General features: G+C 44.5%; 1 protein-coding gene across 1 annotated transcript in view; it reads left to right on the plus strand.

Moving 5' to 3' along the window:
• Positions 1 to 17,244, plus strand: part of LOC126996230 (uncharacterized) — a gene marked incomplete at its 3' end in the record, with an annotated part of 63,909 nt that extends 46,665 nt beyond the window's left edge. Inside the window, 1 exon segment of the mRNA XM_050856581.1 lies at positions 13,488 to 17,244. Coding sequence (XP_050712538.1) covers positions 15,089 to 17,244 — 2,156 coding nt within the window.
• Positions 17,245 to 20,000: the final 2,756 nt, after the last annotated feature.

Below are 20,000 nucleotides of genomic sequence, written 5' to 3' on the forward strand. Positions count from 1 at the left end.
AAGAAGAGAAAGAAGGGAAGTGAAAATGAAGGGGAGAAAAAAGGGAAAAGGAAATGAAAATGAAGGCGAGAAAAATGGAAATGAAAATGAAGGGGCGAGAGAAAGAAGGGAAATGAAAAATGAAGGGGAGAAAGAAGGAAAAGGGAAATGAAAATGAAGGCGAGAAAGAAGGAAGTGAAAATGAAGGGGAAAGAGAAAGAAATTAAATGAAAATGAGGGAGAGAAAGAAAAAGAAGGGAAAAAAAATGAGAGAGAATGCAAGTGATAGTTCAAGGTGGTAAGATTCGCCGTTCGTGTTGACGTGACTGGCGTTCGTGCTGATGACGTGACGACGAAGAAGAAAAGGTGAAGAGAAAGAGAAAAAAAGGGAAATAATGAAAGAGTCTGGCATGGCGAGTGTGTTTGTGGGCGCCGCCGAAAAACATGCGTGAAATAAGTTGTGTTTTGTGAATGTGCAACAAATTACTTCTGAGATTGAAAAGAAGGATCGTTGGAAAGTGTTGCGGGGGGCTGTTTGTGTTGCTGGTGTTGTTGTTGTTTTGGTGGTTTTTGAAGTTGCTGGTGGTGGTGAGGAAGGTGTTGTTGTTGGTGATGGTGATGATGGTGGTTCCTGTTATCTTATCCTGCCCTCTCCCCTTCCTTATGTTCTCTTTCTCCCTTCTTTCCCTCTCTCTCCCCTTCCCTCTCCTATTCCTACCTTCTCTCCCCTTCCCTCTCCCTCTTTCCTCCCAGCTTCACTCCCTTCTCTTCCTCCTCATCCTCTCATCTACTTCTTTCTTCCCCCTCCTCTCTTTTCCCATTTCCTCCAAACCAAACTTGAAGGGAAAGAAGGAAGGAAGGAAAGTAAGAGGAAGCGAAAGGAAATACGATAAAGAAAAAATAATTACCGAAACGTGGAGGATTGTTGCTGGTGGTGGTGGTGATAGTGGTTGGTGATGGTGGTTGTGGTGTTGTTAACTTAACCAAACCAAACCAAACTTGAAGGAAAAGAAAGAAAGAAAGAATGAACCAGAGGAAAAAACAAATAAGCGAGGGAAAGAAAATGCGATAAAAAAGAAAATAAATACAAAAAATAAAGAAACGTGAAGAAAATAACGACCTCAGCCTTCAAGGAAAAAAGAAAACGTGGGAGCAAGGAAGGAAAAGAAACGTGAATGAAAGGTTTAGAGGAGACGAGGATAGGCACAAAGAAAAACAAGGAAAATCCGTAGGAAAAATATCAAGATGGAAATGAAATACGCGAGTTCCCTCCAGGTATTATATTTTGCTTAAGAATTATAAATATTAGACCAACCAAAGTTTATGTATTTATGAGCAGAGAGAGAGGAAAAAAATCACATCTCATAAAATGACGTAAAAAAGAAAGGGTTATTTTTTGAAGAGATGAAATTTAACTTCAGTCAAAAAATATATATACTGAAGGTGGATAAAAAAAAATAAAGAGAGAGGAAGAAAGGAAGGAAGGAAGGAAGGAAAGGAAAGGAAGGAAAGAAGGATTGAAGGAGAGAAGGAAGGAAAAATATCAAGATTACAACACCTAAACTGACGTAAAAAAGAAAGCAATATTTTCAACGTAATGAAATTTAACTTGAACAAGAAAAAAAATCAATACCAAACTTGCCTCAGAAATATATTGGCAAAAAAATACTAAACAAAGACAAATTTACAACCTTTGTCACAACATTTACAGCTGACATTATTACATTAAGTCAAACATTTAAATAGTGACTTTGATGGCTAAAGAAACAAGAGCAAAGAATGGAGAATTTCACATTTGTCGCTGAAAAGGGAAAAAAACATGAAAGGGAGGAATGCTGACTCGCCTCATTGTTTGTTACATGTTGCAACGACTGAGTGACGGATTGTCCAACTCACTGACTGACTGACTGACTGGTTGACTTACTGACTGACTGACTGGTTGGGTGGCTGGTTATCTGGCTGACTGAGTGGATGGATAAATGGATGATCGGCTAGCTGACTGAGTGACTAACTGACTGGCTGACTGGTTGAATGACTGACTGACTGACTGGTTGGGTGGCTGGTTATCTGGCTGACTGAGTGGATGGATAGATGGATGATTGGCTAGCTGACTGAGTGACTGACTGGCTGACTGGTTGAATGACTAACTGACTGACTGACTGGCTAACCTACTAACTGACTGACTTCGTGACTGGCTAACTTACTGATTGGCTAAATGACTAAATGAGTGACTGACTGGCGAACTGTGCGTTTGACTGACTAGCTAACTGACTGACTGACTGACTGACTGAATGGCGGTTTGTATGTCGCCCTGCTAGCTGCGGGGACTTACTGACTGACTGACTGAGTGATGAAACTATATACAGGAGACAAACGCGTATTCAGCTCTTGTAACATAATGCCGGGTTCGTCTGACTGGCTGACTGGCTGGCTGTGTGGCGGGCCGGCCGGCGCTGAGAGGGGATGAGTGGCAGGATTGGCCGTGTCTAGCACCATTGACCTCGCCTAACTAACTGTGGCATCCGAGTCCCATTTAATCCATTTAGCCAGCGATTTCCATTTACCTGAACCCAGAAACTCACCGCCCCGTCCCGTCCCTTCCCTTGCCTACCCTGCCCAATCTCTCCTCTCTCTCTCTCTCCTCTTCCCTTATGCTACTTCTACTCTCTGCCTTTCCCTCTCTCGCTATCTCCTTTTCCTCTTACTCCTACTTCTCTTCCTCTTATTTTATCTCCTCTCTCCTCTTTCCTCTTACCTACTCCTGCCCTCTTCATCTCCTCTCTTCTTCCTGCCCTCTTTCCTTCCCACTTTCCTTCCCTACTTCTGCTCTCCTCTCTTACCTCTCCCTCCCTTCTCCCTCTTTCCTCCAAGCTTCACTCCCTTCTCTCCCTCCTCTTTCTTCCTCCCACCTAATTCTCCTCTTCCCTCCTCTCCCCTCCCTCCCATTCCCTCCAGCTAACCTCCCTTCCTTTCCCTGCAATACCAGCCTCCTCCTCCTCCACCTCCTCCTCCTCTTTCTCCTCCTCCCCCGGTGTTCTTAGTCTGGAAAACGTGTGGGCTCGGGCAACGGTGATGAGCGTGGTGATGAGGGTGGTGATGACGGTGGTGATGACGGTGGTGGTGAGAAATGGAAGGCGAGGAGGAATGAGAAGGATGATGATGATGATGATGGTGATGAGATGGAAGAGGAAGAGTAAGAGAGGTTGGTAATGAAGTTGTAAATGGTGATGAAGGTGATGATGGTGGTGGTGAGGGTGGTGATGAAAGTGAGAGAGAAGGAGAAGGAAAAAGAGAATGGTTAATACTGACTTTGTTAATGATAATGAAGAGTGAAGAGACAGACAGGCAGACAGACAGACAGACAGACAGACAGACAGACAAAGAGAATCAAACAAAGGCAAAGAGTAGACAATTATTTTAGTGGTACAATGAGGAGGAAGAGGAGGAAGAAGAAAAATGGAGAAGGAGAGGTAAAACGGAGGAGGAGGAAGAAGGAAAAGGAAGAGGGAAAAGGAGGAGAAAGAGGAGAAGAAAAAGGAAGAGAAAGAATATATTAAAGAAGAAGTAAGAGGAAAAACGAAGCAGGAAGGAGGAAAAGAAAAACGATAAGAAGAAAAAGGAAAAGGAGAAGGAGAAAGAGAAGAAAAAGGAAGAGAAAGAATATATTAAAGAAGAAGTAAGAGGAAAAACGAAGCAGGAAGGAGGAAAAGAAAAACGATAAGAAGAAAAAGGAAAAGGAGAAGGAGAAAGAGAAGAAAAAGGAAGAGAAAGAATATATTAAAGAAGAAGTAAGTGGAAAAACGAAGCAGGAAGAAGGAAAGGAAATACGAAAAGAAGAAAAAGGGAGAGAAAAACAAGAAAAATATACATAGGTTTGCAAAGATTAAAAAAAAAACATAACAAGACAAGAAATTAAAAGACAAATGGCAAAACAAACAAACCGTGACTGGACAAAATGTTTAAGACTCGAGAGAGAGTAAAATAAATATCCAGAAAATGTCGAGAGAGAGAGAGAGAGAGAGAGAGAGAGAGAGAGAGAGAGAGAGAGAGAGAGAGAGAGAGAGAGAGAGAGAGAGAGAGAGAGAGGAAAAAATGTGAATCCAAAAAATATATGTCTTGATTAAGCTGGGATAGACCACAAAAGAAGAGAGAGAGAGAGAGAGAGAGAGAGAGAGAGAGAGAGAGAGAGAGAGAGAGAGAGAGAGAGAGAGAGAGAGAGAGAGAGAGAGAGAGAGAGAGAGAGAGAGAGAGAGAGAAGGAAATAAAAAGAGGAGGAGGAGGATTGAGGGTGGCAGGACAGGAGCAAAAAAAAAAAAAAAGAGGATTGTGTAGCAAGATGTCGAGTTTGGGGTATAATTGAAAGCGAAAAAAAAGACAAGAAAAAAGAAAAAATATATCTTGGTAGAACAGAGAGAGAGAGAGAGAGAGAGAGAGAGAGAGAGAGAGAGAGAGAGAGAGAGAGAGAGAGAGAGAGAGAGAGAGATACATCCATTGTTAATACATTGCGAAACGGTGAGTGACATAGGACTAGGTGCAGAAAAAAAGAAAAGAATAAAAGTAACAATAGAAAGAAAAAACTTTTGTCCACTGTCTTAGTCCATCATTTTTCTCCTCTTATTTACTCCTCTTTCACTCCCCTTCCTTCCTATCTATTTCCCTTCCCTTCTACTCTCTCCCCTTCCTTTCCATTCACTCCCCTACCTTCCTACCCTTTCCTCTTCCCTTCCATTCACTCCCCATACCTTCCAACACACTCCCCTTCCCTTTCTACAAACTCCCTTTCACTTCCATTCTCTTCCCTTCCCTTCCACTCTCTCCCCTTCCTTTCCATTCACTCCCCTACCTTCCTACCCCTTCCTCTTCCCTTCCATTCACTCCCCATACCTTCCAACCCACTCTCCTTCCCTTTCTACAAACTTCCTTTCCCTTCCATCCTAACCCTTCCCCTTCCCCCTCACTCACTCTCCCAGACCTACCTATCCACTACCCTTCCATTCCAATTACTCCCTTTCCTTATACGCCCTCCTTTTCCCTCCCGTCAACTCCCATCCACTCCTTTATTTCCCTCTCTCCCCCCTCTGCCTCTCTCTCGACCGATTCACTCCCTTGTATCTTGTATCTCTTCTTCCCTCCACTCCTTCATCTCCCTCTCCCCCTTTCCCCCCTCCTCAACCTCCCTCACTGCACCCACTCCCTCTGATTCACTCCCCCGCCACTCCCAGCTGCTCCCCGTCGCTCCAACTCGCTGGTCTTCCTTGAGTTGCTGAGGACAAGAATATTTTATCGTTCGACCTCAGGAAATTTATGAACCTGTCGCCCGAAACTGTATGAGAGAGAGAGAGAGAGAGAGAGAGAGAGAGAGAGAGAGAGAGAGAGAGAGAGAGAGAGAGAGAGAGAGCGTGATTTGGTGTATATAATGGTCTGTGTGTGTGTTTGTATGTGTGTGTGGGGGGGGGGGGGTCTGTTTTTATCTCTGTCTGTATATTTATGTATGTATGTATTTATGTGTTTGAATGAGAGAGAGAGAGAGAGAGAGAGAGAGAGAGAGAGAGAGAGAGAGTCCTTCCTTTCCACTTTAACTTGTATGAATAAACTTGTCAAAGGAAATTATCGTCAGTCGTTTGCATAATTGAGTAGAAGTATTTACATCATTGTGGGTTGGGTGAAAGACTCTCTCTCTCTCATTCTTAATCCCGCTGAAAGCATTTATATGTACCAAATGAGGTGTAATGACGCGCGATAAACTTTAATGACGTGAGCGCTACACGAAAAAGCGGACGGCATTTGGCAATCCACACTCAACCCTCCGCCCAGTTCTCTGTCCCTCTCCTCCTCCTCTTCCTACTCTTCCTCTACTTCTCCTCTCTCCCCTCCACCACCCTGTCTCCTCTCTTCTTCCCTCTACCCTGTTTTCTTGGTTTTCCCTCCTCCTCCTTCTCCTCTATTTCTCTCCTCGTCCTCCTCCTCCTCCTCTTCCTCCTCTTCCTCTTCACCATACCCTCCCCTTACCCCTTTTTTACTGGGTCCCAAAACACTTCCCATTTTCTGTTTACTTGATTTCCTTCGCTCTCTGCTTCCTCTTCCTCCATTCTCTCTCTCTCTCTCTAAATCACTTCAAATTACTTAATTTCCTCCACTCTTTCCTCCCTCCTCCTCCTCCTTTTTTCTCTTTTCTTTCCTATATAACTTCTTTATGTTTTTTTATCAATTTTTACTACTTTACTTTCTCTTTCCTGTTTATTAATATTCTTCTTCCCTCCAAGTTTCTATGTATATTCTATCATCCTCCTCTTCCTCTTCTCTACTCTCTGCTTCCCTCTACTCCTCTCCCTCTGCTTTTATTCCTCTTCCTCCTCCTCTACTTCTTCTCCTCTATCTGCTGTTGTCTTCTCCTCTTCTTCTTCTTTACCATACAACCCTTTTTATACACAATCTACACCCTCCTCCTCCTCCTCCTCGTCCTCTCTTCTCTCCCTTCGCTCTTCTCTTCTTTTCTCTTTCTATCTTGTTTTTATTGAAATGGGAAACGAGCGAGAAACGGCAAAATAACGAGTGACTAAAAACAAGGTAATGGTTATGACTGGGAACTTGATTTCTCGTAGTCAGGCGAGCAAGGATGTGAAGAGCTGAATATACGTGTTTATTGTCTTCATCATCATCATCATTATCTTCATTATTACTACCATCATCACCTTCTTCCTTATCCACAACATTATCAACTTTCCATCTACCTCCTCTTCTTCCTCCTCTTCCTCCTCCTCCTCCTCCTCCTCCTCTTCATGATTTTTTTTTGTGATAGGCTTTCTATAGTTTATTATTACTGTTATATATTTTATTTTTTATTTTTTCGTCCTATATCTTTTTTCCTCCTTTACTGTCTTTCCTTTTCCTCCCTCCTTTTTCTTCATTCCCCTCTTCTGCTTCCTTCTCCTCCTCCATATCTTCTTCCTCTTTCTTCTTCTCCTCCTTCTTCTCCTCCTTCACCTCTTCTTTCTATCTAGTGATCCATCTCGTTCCTGCAATAGCTGTCTCTTGCTCACCACTATTACCACCACCACCACCATCACCACCACCACCACCGCCACCACCACTACCACCACCACCACCACCACCATCACTACCACCACCACAACCACTACCACTAACTCCTCTCCTCTTCTTTCTCTTCTCTCTCTTGTCTCTATTTTCTCCTTCTTAATCACATCTTTTTTTTTCTTTATTCTCTTCCTCCGCTTCCTCCTTTTCTCCTTCTCCTCGTCTATCTTCTTCCTTCTTTCTGTTTCTAATTACGTTATCTCTCTCTCTCTCTCTCTCTCTCTCTCTCTCTCTCTCGCCGTTATTCTTCCTGTAACTTCCTTTTTTTATCTCTTCCTCTCGTTCCTTCCTCGTACTCCACTTCTTACCTCCCTCTTCCTCCTCCTCCTCCTCCTCCTCCTCCCTTTCTAGGAATCATCTTTGGGCTTACACAGGAGTTGTTTGTTGGCAGGGGCATTTTAGTTTTTTTTTTTTTTTTAGAGAGAGAGAGAGAGAGAGAGAGAGAGAGAGAGAGAGAGAGAGAGAGAGAGAGAGAGAGAGAGAGAGAGAGAGAGAGAGGCGCTGTGATGACTGAAAAATTGCCAGCTTGTTTGTCATGGACCGCGGGACTCGAACCCGCATCCTCCTGAACGCCGCGCCCGCACGCTAGCCACTCAGCCACCGCCTCCCCTTGTCGTTTTTCATGCCCCAAAAACTAACTGTTCAAAACTGCTGTTCAAAACTACGCTTCACAACTATGCCACGGAAGCTGCACTTTAGAAAATCGCTTAAAATTACGCTTCAGCAACACGTTTAAGTTCCCTTTTTTTTATATTTCCAAGGAGAGAGAATCGTTGCGGAAGACGTAATCGCTCCCTTGAGGACGCCGCGCCGCCTCAAAGAGTAAAAATACACCTCTTTTTTCCTCCTCTTCTCCTCCTCCCGAACTGAAACTATTTACTTTTTATGTCGCAGCTGCCGCCGCTTTTGTTGTGGCTAAGGACGAGGAGGAGGAGGAGGAGGAGGAGGAGGAGGAGGAAGAAGAGCAGAAGCAGGAGGAGGAACAGGAGAAGGAGGACCAGGAGGAGGAGGAGGACTTGGTAGGAGAAGGAAGAGGAAAAGGAGGAGGAGGAAGAGCAGAAGCAGGAGGAGGAACTGGAGTAGGAATAGGAGGAAGAGGAGGAGGGAAGGAAAGGAAGAAGGAAAGGCAACTGAGGTTTTACACAATGAGAAAGCGAAAGGAAGAAGGAGGAAGCAAAGGAAGGAAGAAATGGACTAACGGAGAAGGAATAAGTGGAAGATAGGAGAGGAAGGAAGGAAGAAAGGAAGGAAGGAAGGGAAATAGGTGTGATATAGTTAAGAGGAAGGAAGGAAGGAATTAGGAAAGAAGGAAGAACAGGAAGGAAAAAAAGGGGATGGGAAGGAGAAGGATTTAGGTAACAGAGATGAAAGGAAGGATAGGAAGACAGAACCGGAAGAAGAAGAAGAAGGAGGAAGCGGGGAATGAGAGGAAAGGGAAGAGAAAGAAGAGGAGGAGGAATGGAGGAGCTAATCTTTTCCGAACCTCTTCCTGGCGTCTTGTGCGGCTTCATTTTGAGCTTCGTGGCTTCATTCTCGGCTTCCGTGAGACTCTTAGAAGCTTACACGTTTTGGGGGAATGAAGGAGATGACAGACATACAGACAGACAGACAGACAAGCCGACAGAACCAAGAGAGACAGAGAGACAGACATTGGCGGATGAGAAAGGGAAAGTAACCGAAGTAGAAACTGGAATCGAGTATTATTTGGGAAGTATTGGATCAGTTAAGGACCAATAGAGGCAGAGGGAAAGGACAGGTGTTCACAGGTAAGAAGGAGAGAAAGGACGAATAGGATCGAATCGTGTTTGAAAAGAGAGGAGAGGAAAAAAATAGTGATGGAAGTCATTTAGCTGGATTATTTTGGAGGAGGAAGAGTAGGATGAGGAAGAGGATGAGGGAGGGGAGGAAAGAAGGAAAGGAAAGGTAACTGAGGTGTGACACAGAGAGGTAGGAAATGACACGTAGGAAGAGAGAGTTGTATATAGGTGGAGAAAAAAGAGAAAGATAATCGGATTGTTAGGTATAGGAAAGAGGAAGGAACATTATTTACTTTGTGAGCAGGAAGTGGTAGGCGTTTAGCCGGAAAGCTCAGGAAAGAAGGAAAGGTATTAAGAACGACTGGATGGTGCGAAGCAAAGGGACGGGAGGGAGAAAGAGGAAAACCTTAGATAGTCACTTAGGCACAGAAGGTAATAGAGGCATTTAGCTAGAAGACATTGAAGGATAAGAGACTAGGAAACAATTGGAAAGGGAAGAAACGGAGGAAATTAAGAACTTTTTGATGGAATGAGATAAATAAAATTCGACCTACTTAGGTACAGAAAATAATCAGAGGCGTTTAGATAAAACCATAAACAAGGAAATGAAGGATAAGGGAATAGGAAAGCTCTGGAAAGGAAAAAAAAGAACATGGTGAGTTTTTAAGCTAGAAAGAAATGAAAAAACGAGTTACTTAGGAAAAGATTTTGATAGAGGCATTTGTCTAGAATCATAAACAAGGAATAGAAGAACAAAAGGATAGAAAGGTGTTTGAAATAATTAAAGAAGGAAATGATAAGAGCTTTTTGGCTGAATAAAATAAATAAAAGACGAGACGAGAAGCCCTTGATGGCAGATAAGAAGGAGAGAGAGAAAGGAAGGAGGATCGAATCGTTCTTGGAGTAGGATTTGAGGGAAAGGGAACGTTTAAAAATAATACCCAGTGATAAGGGCGTTTAGCTGGAAACATAAAGGAAGAATTAAGACGGGAAGACTGGATGAGGTGTAGAGAGAAGGAAGGAAAGGGAGTGAGAGGAAAAGTGTCTTACTCGAGAACAGAAGAGTTTTAGGCACTTAGCTTGGAACAGAAGGGAAGCAGCAAGGCGATATGTAACTGGAAAATAATAATGAGGTTGGGAATGAGAGATGTTTGTATAGAAATAGATGGAAATTGAAACAGACACACGCTAAACTGTCTTACTCGGGAACAGAGGAGTTTTAGGCACTTAGCTTGGAACAGAAGGGAAGCAGCAAGGCGATATGTAACTGGGAAATAATAATGAGGTTGGGAATGTGAGATGTTTGTATAGAAATAGATGGAAATTGCAACAGACGCACACTAACCTAAAAGAAACATGATCTAAAGTGGAACAGAGAAATTGAAACAGAGAAGGAAGTTGAAACACAGACGCATTTACCAGGAAGAAACTAGACTTTAATAGTAGTAGATAGACTGAAACAGACGGAAACAGAAGCAGAGAAACCTTAGTCTGAATGAAGCAAGAAAATAATAGGAATAGGGAAATTGAAACAGACGGAAATAAAAGCAGAGAAACCTTAGCCTAAATGAAACAAGACAATGATAGGAATAGGAAAATTGAAACAGAAGGAAACTACAACATAGGAGGAAACTGAAACAAAAACCCATTAAACCAGATTGAAACCAGACATTAATAAGAATATAAAAACTAAAACCGAGACGATCTATCCAATGAGAAACAAACAAACATTACTTGGTACAGGAAAGAAATACAAATGAAGAAAACAAACACACTCACACACATACACAAACTTATCAAACATCACCACAAACCCAAACAAACAAACAGACAGAAATAAACATCACGAAACCTAGCAATACATACACCAGTATCAAGCATAATCACACAGCACTTAAACAGACATACAGAAATACAGACATACCCACAAGCTAAGACGAATATTGGCAGTTGCAGACAGACAGACAGACAGGCGGACCTAGAGGCAGACGCGGAGGTAGGCAGGGCAGAAAGAGACACAAAGAGAGAGACAGACAGACTAAGAACCTTTGATCTCTACAGCTGACTCAAGCAGACGCAGGACAAGGAAGTAATGAATATTCAAACCGCTCTTTATTATCATTCTTATCTCTTCTCTTCCGTGTATTTTGCTTCTTCCTGTCTCCTTCATTCTTTCCCTCCCTCATTATCTCCCTCCGTCCCTTTCATTCCTGTTCTATATTTCCGTTCCTGTTCTTCTTCTTCTCTCTTCCATGTGTTTTGCTCCTCCTTCTCCTTCCTTCCTTCCTTCCTTCATTTACTCTTCTCTTTCGTTCCTCTTCTTCCTTTTCTTTACTTTTCTTCACCCTTCCACTTTTCCTTAACAGTTTCTAATTCCTCTTATTCTCTTTCACTTACCATTTCCTTCTACTTCTTTTCTTCCACTCCTGTCATCCTCCTTCCCTCTTTTCCTCTCTTATTCCTTTTTTCCACATTTTTCTCAAGTTCTCTTTCTTTCCATTTACTAGTCTCTCTTATTCTGCTTTCTTACATATGCTTTCCTTCTACTTTTCTCCTTCCCTTCTTATCTCCCTCCTTCCTTCCTTCCTTCTTTCCCCTTCACGCTTTCTTTAATTTTTCCCTCACTCTTCTAATTTCCTTCCCTTTTTCTCCTTCCATATCCTGTACCTAATAATAATAATAATAATAATAATAATGATGATAAAACAATAATATTCTTGCCACTCATTGCTAATTTTTTTCCCGCTAGGTGACAAAAAAGAATATGTGTCGACAGGAGCATTTTTAAAAAGTCGTTATTAATATTCCAGTTAAAATGTGCGTGTGTGTGTGTGTGTGTGTGTGTGTGTGTGTGTGTGTGTGTGCGTGTGCGTGTGTGCGTGTAGCCCTTTTTTTATCATTTGCGCAAAAAAAAAGAATAAAAGAAAAAATGAAATCGCTAATTATTCCCAGTATTTTATCTTTTTCTTTTTGGTGCAGTTGCTGTATTGAGTGAGGGAGGGAGGGAGGGAGGGAGGGAGGGAGAGACTGAAAGAGGGAAGAGGGAGGGAGAGGGAGGGAATGAGGGAGAGAGAGAGAGAGAGAGAGAGAGAGAGAGAGAGAGAGAGAGAGAGAGAGAGAGAGAGAGAGAGAGAGAGAGAGAGAGAAACAGATAAAGAGACAGACAGACAGACACAGAATGAGATAGACACACACACACACACACACACACACACACTCACAACCCCCACAAGAACACCCCTCCCCCCATTCCCCTCCTACCCCTCCCCCACACTAACCTCTAACCCATTCTCTCTTACAGGTGAAGCGAAAGAAAACGGGAGTGACGGTCGGGATTCAAGAGGCAGACTACGAAATCCTGGGACGGAGGCGACCACTAAGAACGACACTCGAAGCGGTTTGAGTAACGACCGAAGAAAGCCACGAGGAGGAGGCGGAGGCGTTGAGGAGGAGGAAGGAAAAAGGAGGAAACGACGCGTCTCGCCCTCCAGGAACCAAAGCGAGGTCAAACGGAGCGAGGACAAGAGTGAAAACAAGAGGAAAACTGAGGAAAACTGTGGCGTTGATTGGGGTGAACCGAGCGCCTCAATTAGCTCTGAAGCCCCTGTGTTTGGAGACGTGAGAAGGAGGAGGAGGAGGAGGAGGGGGAAGAGGGAAGGAAGCTGGTGAGTGTTGGAGGAGAGGAAAGAAGGAGAGAAGAAAGGAGGAGAAGGAGGAACGTAGGTGGTGGGGCGTGTGGAGAGGAAGGAAGGGAAGAAGGAAAGAGAGGAAGAGGGGAAGGAGGAGGAGAAAGGGAGGAAGGTGGTGGGTGTGAGGGACCAGGAGAAGAGGAAGGAAGAGACGAAGGAAGTATAGAAAGGAAAGTTGGAGGAGAGAAGGGAAGAGAGGAAGGAAGGTGTGGGAGAGAGGAAGGAAGAGAGGAAGGAAGGTGAGTGAGACGAGGAGGAGAGGAAGGAAGATGAAAGCGCAGAGGGAGGAAGAGAGGAAGGAGGATAAGAAGAAGGAAGGGAAGAAGGAGAAAGAAGGAAGGAAGGTGTGTGTGGCGAGGCGTCAGTTTTGCGTCTTGATTGGCAGCCGCGTTCGTGTTTTGGGAAAGTCGTGAAAGTAAGAAAAAGAAAGAAAAAAGTAGAGGAAGAAAGATTCACACTCTTGAGGTGGTTTGTGGAATCTGCTGTGACCCGACCACCGCCGACTCCTTACCCTTCCTTGCTAGGGACTTTAGTTTTCGGGGGAACTTTATTATGGGGGAACTTTTGGGGGAGGACTTTAATTTTGGGGACTTTTTTTTTTTTTTTTTTTTTTAGGGGGAACTTTATTTGGGTACCTTATTTTAGGGGACTATTTTGGGAGACTTTTTTTGGGGTACTTTATTTTTTTTGTGAGTGAAGTTGAATTGCCAGTTATAAAGCAAAAAAGGGGATGAAAGAAACTAAACCCTTAATGCTGCTATATCCTAATGACTTTATTATTTTTTTTATTTCGTGTGTGTGTAAGTGAAGTTGACCTAAGAATTATAAAGCAAAAAAGAAATCGAAAAGAAGCTGAAAAAGTACTGGAAAAAATCTGAACTTTACCCAAACTTCCCGTGAGTGAGTGAGTGCGCCCCAACCTAACTTTTTTTTCCGTACTAACCTGATAACCTTTTTCTTTTTTTAGATATAACGAAGTGACGTCGCTAACCAGGTACACGCGCCGTTGAAGAGCGTCGAACGAAAGAATCTGGGACAGTACTGCTTCCGTGAAATGTGGGAATTTTTGCAACTTTCCCTTCAGTGAGTAAATAAATCCGCCTCTCCAATTATTTCAGAACTGTGACCCGATGAGTTTATTTTTTCCGGTAGAGTTAAGAAAGCAGACCACGAACAGTGTGTGTGAAAGGGGACGAAAGAGTGATCAAAGAACGTGGAATCCAATTATATTAGGACTGTAACCTGATGACTTTGTTTTTCCGATAGACTTGAGGCCAAAAAAACAGACAGTGCTAAATATGAACCAAGGAACGAAGAGAAATATTGAAAACTGTTGAACTATATAAACTTTTCAATATATGAGTGAGTGAATCTGTCCCACTTAACTTTCTCTGCTGTGTAACCTGATGACTTTGTTTTTTTACGATAGAGTTGAGGCAGAAAAACAGACAGTGCTAAATATGAACCAAGGAACGAAGAGAAATATTGCAAACTATTGAACTATAAAAACCTTACCGTATATAAGTGAGTGAATCTGTCCCACTTAACCTTCTCTGCTGTGTAACCCGACGACTTTATTTTTCCGACGTAGTTGAGGAAGCAAATCACGTACAGGGTTTTAAAAGTGAACGAAAGAACGAAAGAAAGAACGTGGCCACCAATTATTTTAGAAGCGTAACCTGATGACTTTGTTTTTACGATATAGCTGATGAAGGAGACCAAGGACAGTATGTGAAAGTGAACGAAAGAAAGAAGAAAGAACGTGAAGAAATACTGCAATGTGTTGAACTATATAAACCTACGAGAATAAAAGTGAATGAAGTTGAAGTAAAAGAAAAATAACGAGAACAAGAACAAGGAAAATAATAAAGAATAGAAAAAAAATATTAAAAGACAAAAAAGATGATAATAATTAAAAGTAAAGAAAAAAGAACCCTGAAATAACCTAAACGAAGAAGAAGAACAAGAAAAAGATAAAGAAAAAGAAGTAATATATAGAAAAAAAAGAAAAGATAAAAAAAGGAGAAAAAAAACAGTAATAACCTAAGACATGAACTCCATCCCAGCGCGGACCTTCTTACACCCCCCCTCTTCCCCTACCTCCTCCTCCTCCTCCTCCTCCTCCTCGTCGGGGTTAGAGGCGGCAGCGCGACGATCATGGGTTGTGTAAAGACCTGGAGATTGCAGTGTGTTTGACCTTCCGACGCCATCAGCGGGGAGCAAACACGCGGAAGAGAGAGAGAGAGAGAGAGAGAGAGAGAGAGAGAGAGAGAGAGAGAGAGAGAGAGTAACTTGGGGTCCATCTAACATCTAGGGCCTATCCATATACTACACATCTTCCCACTTATTCTCCTCCTCCTCCTCCTCCTCCTCCTCCACTTCTAGAGAGAGAGAGAGAGAGAGAGAGAGAGAGAGAGAGAGAGAGAGAGAGAGAGAGAGAGAGACTAGGGGTCCAGACAACACCTAGTTCCCATCCATATTACACATCTTCAACCCACTTCTCCACCTCCTCCTCCGCTTTTTCCTCCTCTTCCTCCTCTTTTCAAGATGTAAGGAGGCTCAGCGGCCATGACGGGTGACAGAGAGAGACACGTACGAACTTTAGCGTCTGGAAAAGTTAACGTGGAGAGGAGGAAAAGCAGAAGGAGGGCGTGCGGGGTGCCGAGGGGGGGCAGCTGGGTCCTCCTCCGCCGCCCAGCCAGACCCTCGCGATGCCTGGAACGCGCCGCCACAAGCCGCGACGCTCCGCTAATGGACACAAAGTTGGGGCCGCAGTGTAACAGGTCTCCGGGTCGCTGCCAGGCAAACTTTGGGCCCCGTGTTAGCGGCGCCCGAGAGCAAGTGGTTCCAGGAGCTTGTGAGGATCCTGAGGGGAGCGTTGTGACCCTCAAAGAAGAAGAGCAAGAACCCTTCCCAAAGAGGCCGCATTGGACCGGTGAAAACTTTGCTCTCCGTGTTAGCGGCGCCCGAGACCAAGAGGTTCCAGGAGCCAAAGAGGAGTCTGAGGGGAGCGTTGTGGCCCTCCAAGCCCGTGAGGATTCTGAGGGGAGAGTTGTGGCCCTCAAACTCCTTCCAATTCTATGGCCGCGGAACAGTGAAAACTTTCCCTCCCATCTTAGTTGTGCCCGCGATCAAGAGGTTTCAGAAGCCCAAAAGGAGACTCAGGGGAGCGTTGTGGTCCTCCAAGCCTTCCAAGCCCTTCCCTTCCTGAAGAGGTCGCGGCGGAACAGGTCAGAAGATCACAGTGAAAACTTTGCCTCTAGTGTTAGCTGCGCCCAGGACCAAACCGTCTCAAGCACTAACGTGGTGCTGAAGGGGACCACTATGGCTCTCCACGCCCCTCCATACCAGAAGAGAGCACGACAAAACACGACTCCTGGTTATAGTGAGGAAAATCTTGCCTTCCAGGACCTACGCGCCTCAGGGCCAGACATGGTTACCCTTGGGAGCGTCTCGACCCCCCACCAGATTCCTTTTCCCGAGAGGCCGCAGCGTGACAGTTCTGAGGGGCATTGTAGCAAGTTTGCTTGCCGTGTAAGCTGCTCCCAAGATCTCGATCTATGGCCCTACAAAGCTTCTGAAACGTGTGCTGTGCCCCCTCAAGCCACACCCATTCCCAAGAGACCTCAATGTAGCAGGTCATGTGGTCAGAGTAAAAACGTAATGTCCTGTGTTAGCTACGGCCAGGACCAGCTCCCTTCAGAGTCACACTGGACTTCTGTGTGGCGTGTTGTAATCTTTCACGAAGCGTTTCCAGTCTTGCCTCCAACCCTCCTCCCTGACCAGTGGCTTTTGGAGTCACGGAAACACTACATGGAAGACCAGTTCGCATCAGATCCCGACAAAAGTTCTTCAGAGGGTGTTGTGATCCTCCAGGAAGCCTCTTCAGCCCTCCTTCCAACCCTCCTTCCCTACCTGTGGCTTTTGGAGTCGCCGAAGCACTTCTTGGAGGTTGTGACGAGGGAGGAGGAAGGGAAAACAAAGAAGGAGACGTCACAATTCTCGTACGCCTCCAACGGGCTCACGCAGCGCCATAGAAGCTCAAAATATGACACCAGAAGACTTTGGACGCCTGACGATGATGAAAATATCTCCATCTGTCCTTCCTACGGCTTCAGAACGACATCACAGACCCTCACCGACCAGGAACATATTTACCAGAGTTCACCACGCCAACAGACACCACAGAACGTAACCAGGAGCTTACAGACAAGTCCTAAAGCAGTCCCTGTCTGTTCACACATTCCCAGGGCACAACAGACAGACACAGACGAGAACCATGACCCTCACCGACCGTCATCCTCACAAACACTACTGAGCAAGCCACAGAGATGTCCTAAGGATGTCCCAAGCTGTCCTAACGTCCCTCAAAGGATACAAAGGACCCAAAAAGCCCAGGAACTTGCCCCCAACACCCCCCAACGCTCACAGACACAACAGGACATCCCCAGCAAGCCACAGAGATATCCTGAAGATATCGTAGAGTGTCCTATCGTCCCACAAAGGATTCAAAGGACCCCAACAGCCCAGGAACATGCCCCCAAAAGCTCACCATGCCCACGGACACCACAGGACGCCCGTAGGAGGTCACGGAGGGGTGCAGTATCGGTGACCTCGTGTAAGGGGCGTAGGAGCAGCCTGGAGTCCTTCGCAGCATCCTTCCTCCCGCTCCTCCTGATGCTGACGATGATGATGCTCCCCACGCAAGTCCTGGCTGATGTTGGTGAGTATTGTTGTTGTTATTGTTCTTGATGTTGAAAATGTGTTGTTATTTTTTCCAGCATGTTTGTTTTTTTTTCTCTTGTTCATTTTCTTTCCTCTTTTCCCTTATTTTTTATTTTTCTCTTCGTTTTTCTCGATTTTGCATCTTTCCTTCTCTTCCCTTCCCCCTTCCTTCCCTTCCCTTCCCTTCCCTTCCCCCTTCTTCTCCTCCCATCTTCCTCCTTCTCCTTCCATCCCCTCGTTCACATCAATTCCCTTCCTTCCCCTCCTCCTTTCCCACCCTTCCTTTCCCTCCCCTTCCCCCTCCTTCCCCCTCCCCTCCTTCCTTTCCCTTCCCCCTTCTTTCCTATTTCCTCCCTTATTCTCATCTCCTCCCTTATTTGCTTTACATATCCGCGTCTCACACCTTTCCATACAAAATATGTTTACCTCTCTCTTCCCTCCCTTTTACCTCCCCTCCCTTCTCTCCCTCCCTCCCTCTCCCTCCCCATCCGTCCTTTTTCCTATCTCAATTCACTTATCTCTCCCTGTAACGACCTCTCTCTCTCTCTCTCTCTCTCTCTCCTCCCTTTTCTCTCTCCATTCCCTGTCTTTTTCCTCCCTTTCTTCCAGCCTTCTCTCCCTTGCCTTCTCTTCTCTCTACCTCTCCCTTTTTTTTTCCTTTCTCTGTCAATTCTTTTCCCTCCCTTCCCTTTCTCTTCCCTCCCTCTCTCCCTCCCTTCCCTTCCTTCTCACTCTCTTTCCTCCACCCTTCTCTCTCTTGCCTTCCCTTCCTCCCTCCCCTCTCTCTCCTTTTTTTTTCTCTCTCTCTTTCAACTCATTTATCCCTCCCATTCCTTCCTCCTTCCCTCCATTATTTCTCTCCATCCCTATCTCTATTAGCAAGTTACTCCACCTATCTTTCCTCCCTCCTTCTCTCCTTTCCTCCCTCCTCTTTCTCTCCTTTCCTCCACATCATATCATTCTTATCTACCTCCTTTTCGTTCCCTTCCCTTTTTTCTCTCTCTTTTTTTCTTCCAAGTATTACAGATGACCGTTCCCTCCATCTTTCCTTCCCTCCCTCCCTCCCTTCCTCCGTCTCTCCAGCTTTCCTTCACTTCTCTCTTTCCTCCAAAATATGACAACGTACTCTACCCTTGTTCTCTCCCTCCCTCCCTCCTCCTCCTCCTCCCCCTTCTCTCTCTCTCTCTCTCTCTCTCTCTCTCTCTCTCTCTCTCTCTCTCTCTCTCTCCAACACATTGCAAACCTCTTAAACAATTACTTTTCCTCGGTGTTTAATACTAACAGTCTTCCTCTCGCTACCACCAACACCAGTACTATTGTAAATCTCGAGCATGCATTGCCTAATTTTGAAATAGCAACCGATGAAGTCCTTAAAGCTCTCCATTCACTTAAAACAAATAAAAGTCCTGGACCTGACAAAGTATATCCAACTCTGCTGAAAGAAACAAAGAGCGAAATACTCTCCTCCCTCACAACCGTATTCAATATGTCCTTGCGACAAGGCATCGTCCTTCAGATTGGAAAAGGCTAACGTGACACCGTTTTTCAAGAAAGGAGACAAAAAGTACCAGGTAATTACAGGCCCATTAGTCTAACTTCGGTTGTAGGTAAGTTACTTGAGGCATAATTAGAGACAAATTGTGAATTACCTTGAAAGCCACTCATTGATTGGGGACTCACAACATGGCTTCCGAAACAAAAGATCCTGCCTATCAAACTTATTAACCTTTATAACGACCTCTTCACTGTTTATGACGTAACCAAATCACTGGACGTAGTCTATCTTGATTTCAGAAAGCGTTTGATAAAGTCCCGCATCATAAATTACTTTACAAATTAAAGCAAATAGGTATTGACGGTCAAGTAAACCAATGGATCGCGAATTGGTTGAGCAACAGACAACAAAGAGTAGTGATTGACGGATTTAACTCAGAGTGGGCGCCGGTCACTAGTGGCGTCGCTCAGGGCTCGGTCCTTGGCCCAGTGCTCTTCATTATTTACATCAACGACGTGGATGTTGGACTCAATAACCGCATTAGTAAATTTGCAGACGACACAAAGATTGGCAACTCGGTTCTCACTGACGAAGACAGGCAAAGCCTCCAAGAGGATTTGCACAAAATTTCAGCTTGGTCGGATAGATGGAGATGCCCTTTAACGTAGACAAGTGCCAGGTCCTTCAAGTTGGAACGAGGAATAAGAAGTTCGAATACGAAATGCGCGGCGTTAAACTCAAAAGCGTTCAATGCGTCAAAGACTTGGGGGTCAAAATCGCGTCAAACCTCAAATTCTCACAGCAATGCATCGATGCAGCAAATAAAGCGAACAGAATGTTGGGCTTCATTAAAAGAAACTTTGTATTCAAGAATAAAGATGTAATACTCCTGCTCTACAACAGTTTAGTCAGACCCCACTTGGAATATGCGGTACAGTTTTGGTCTCCCCACCATGCAAAGGATATTGCTAAATTAGAAGGTGTTCAGCGTCGGGCAACGAAAATGATCCCTTCCTTGCGCAACAAATCCTACGAAGAGAAGCTTTCCCCTTAACATGTTCTCTCTTGAGAAACGTCGCCTCCGAGGAAAACTGATCGAATGTTTTAAAATACTTAATGGTTTCACGAATGTAGACAGATCAACATTGTTTATGATCGATGACACTTTGCGCACGAGGAACAATGGCGTAAAACTCAGATGTAGACAAGTAAATTCAGACTGCACCAAATTTTTCTTCACCAACGTTGTAGTGCGAGAAT

Source organism: Eriocheir sinensis, chromosome 9 (assembly GCF_024679095.1).
Source record: "Eriocheir sinensis breed Jianghai 21 chromosome 9, ASM2467909v1, whole genome shotgun sequence".
NCBI lineage: Eukaryota > Metazoa > Arthropoda > Malacostraca > Decapoda > Varunidae > Eriocheir > Eriocheir sinensis.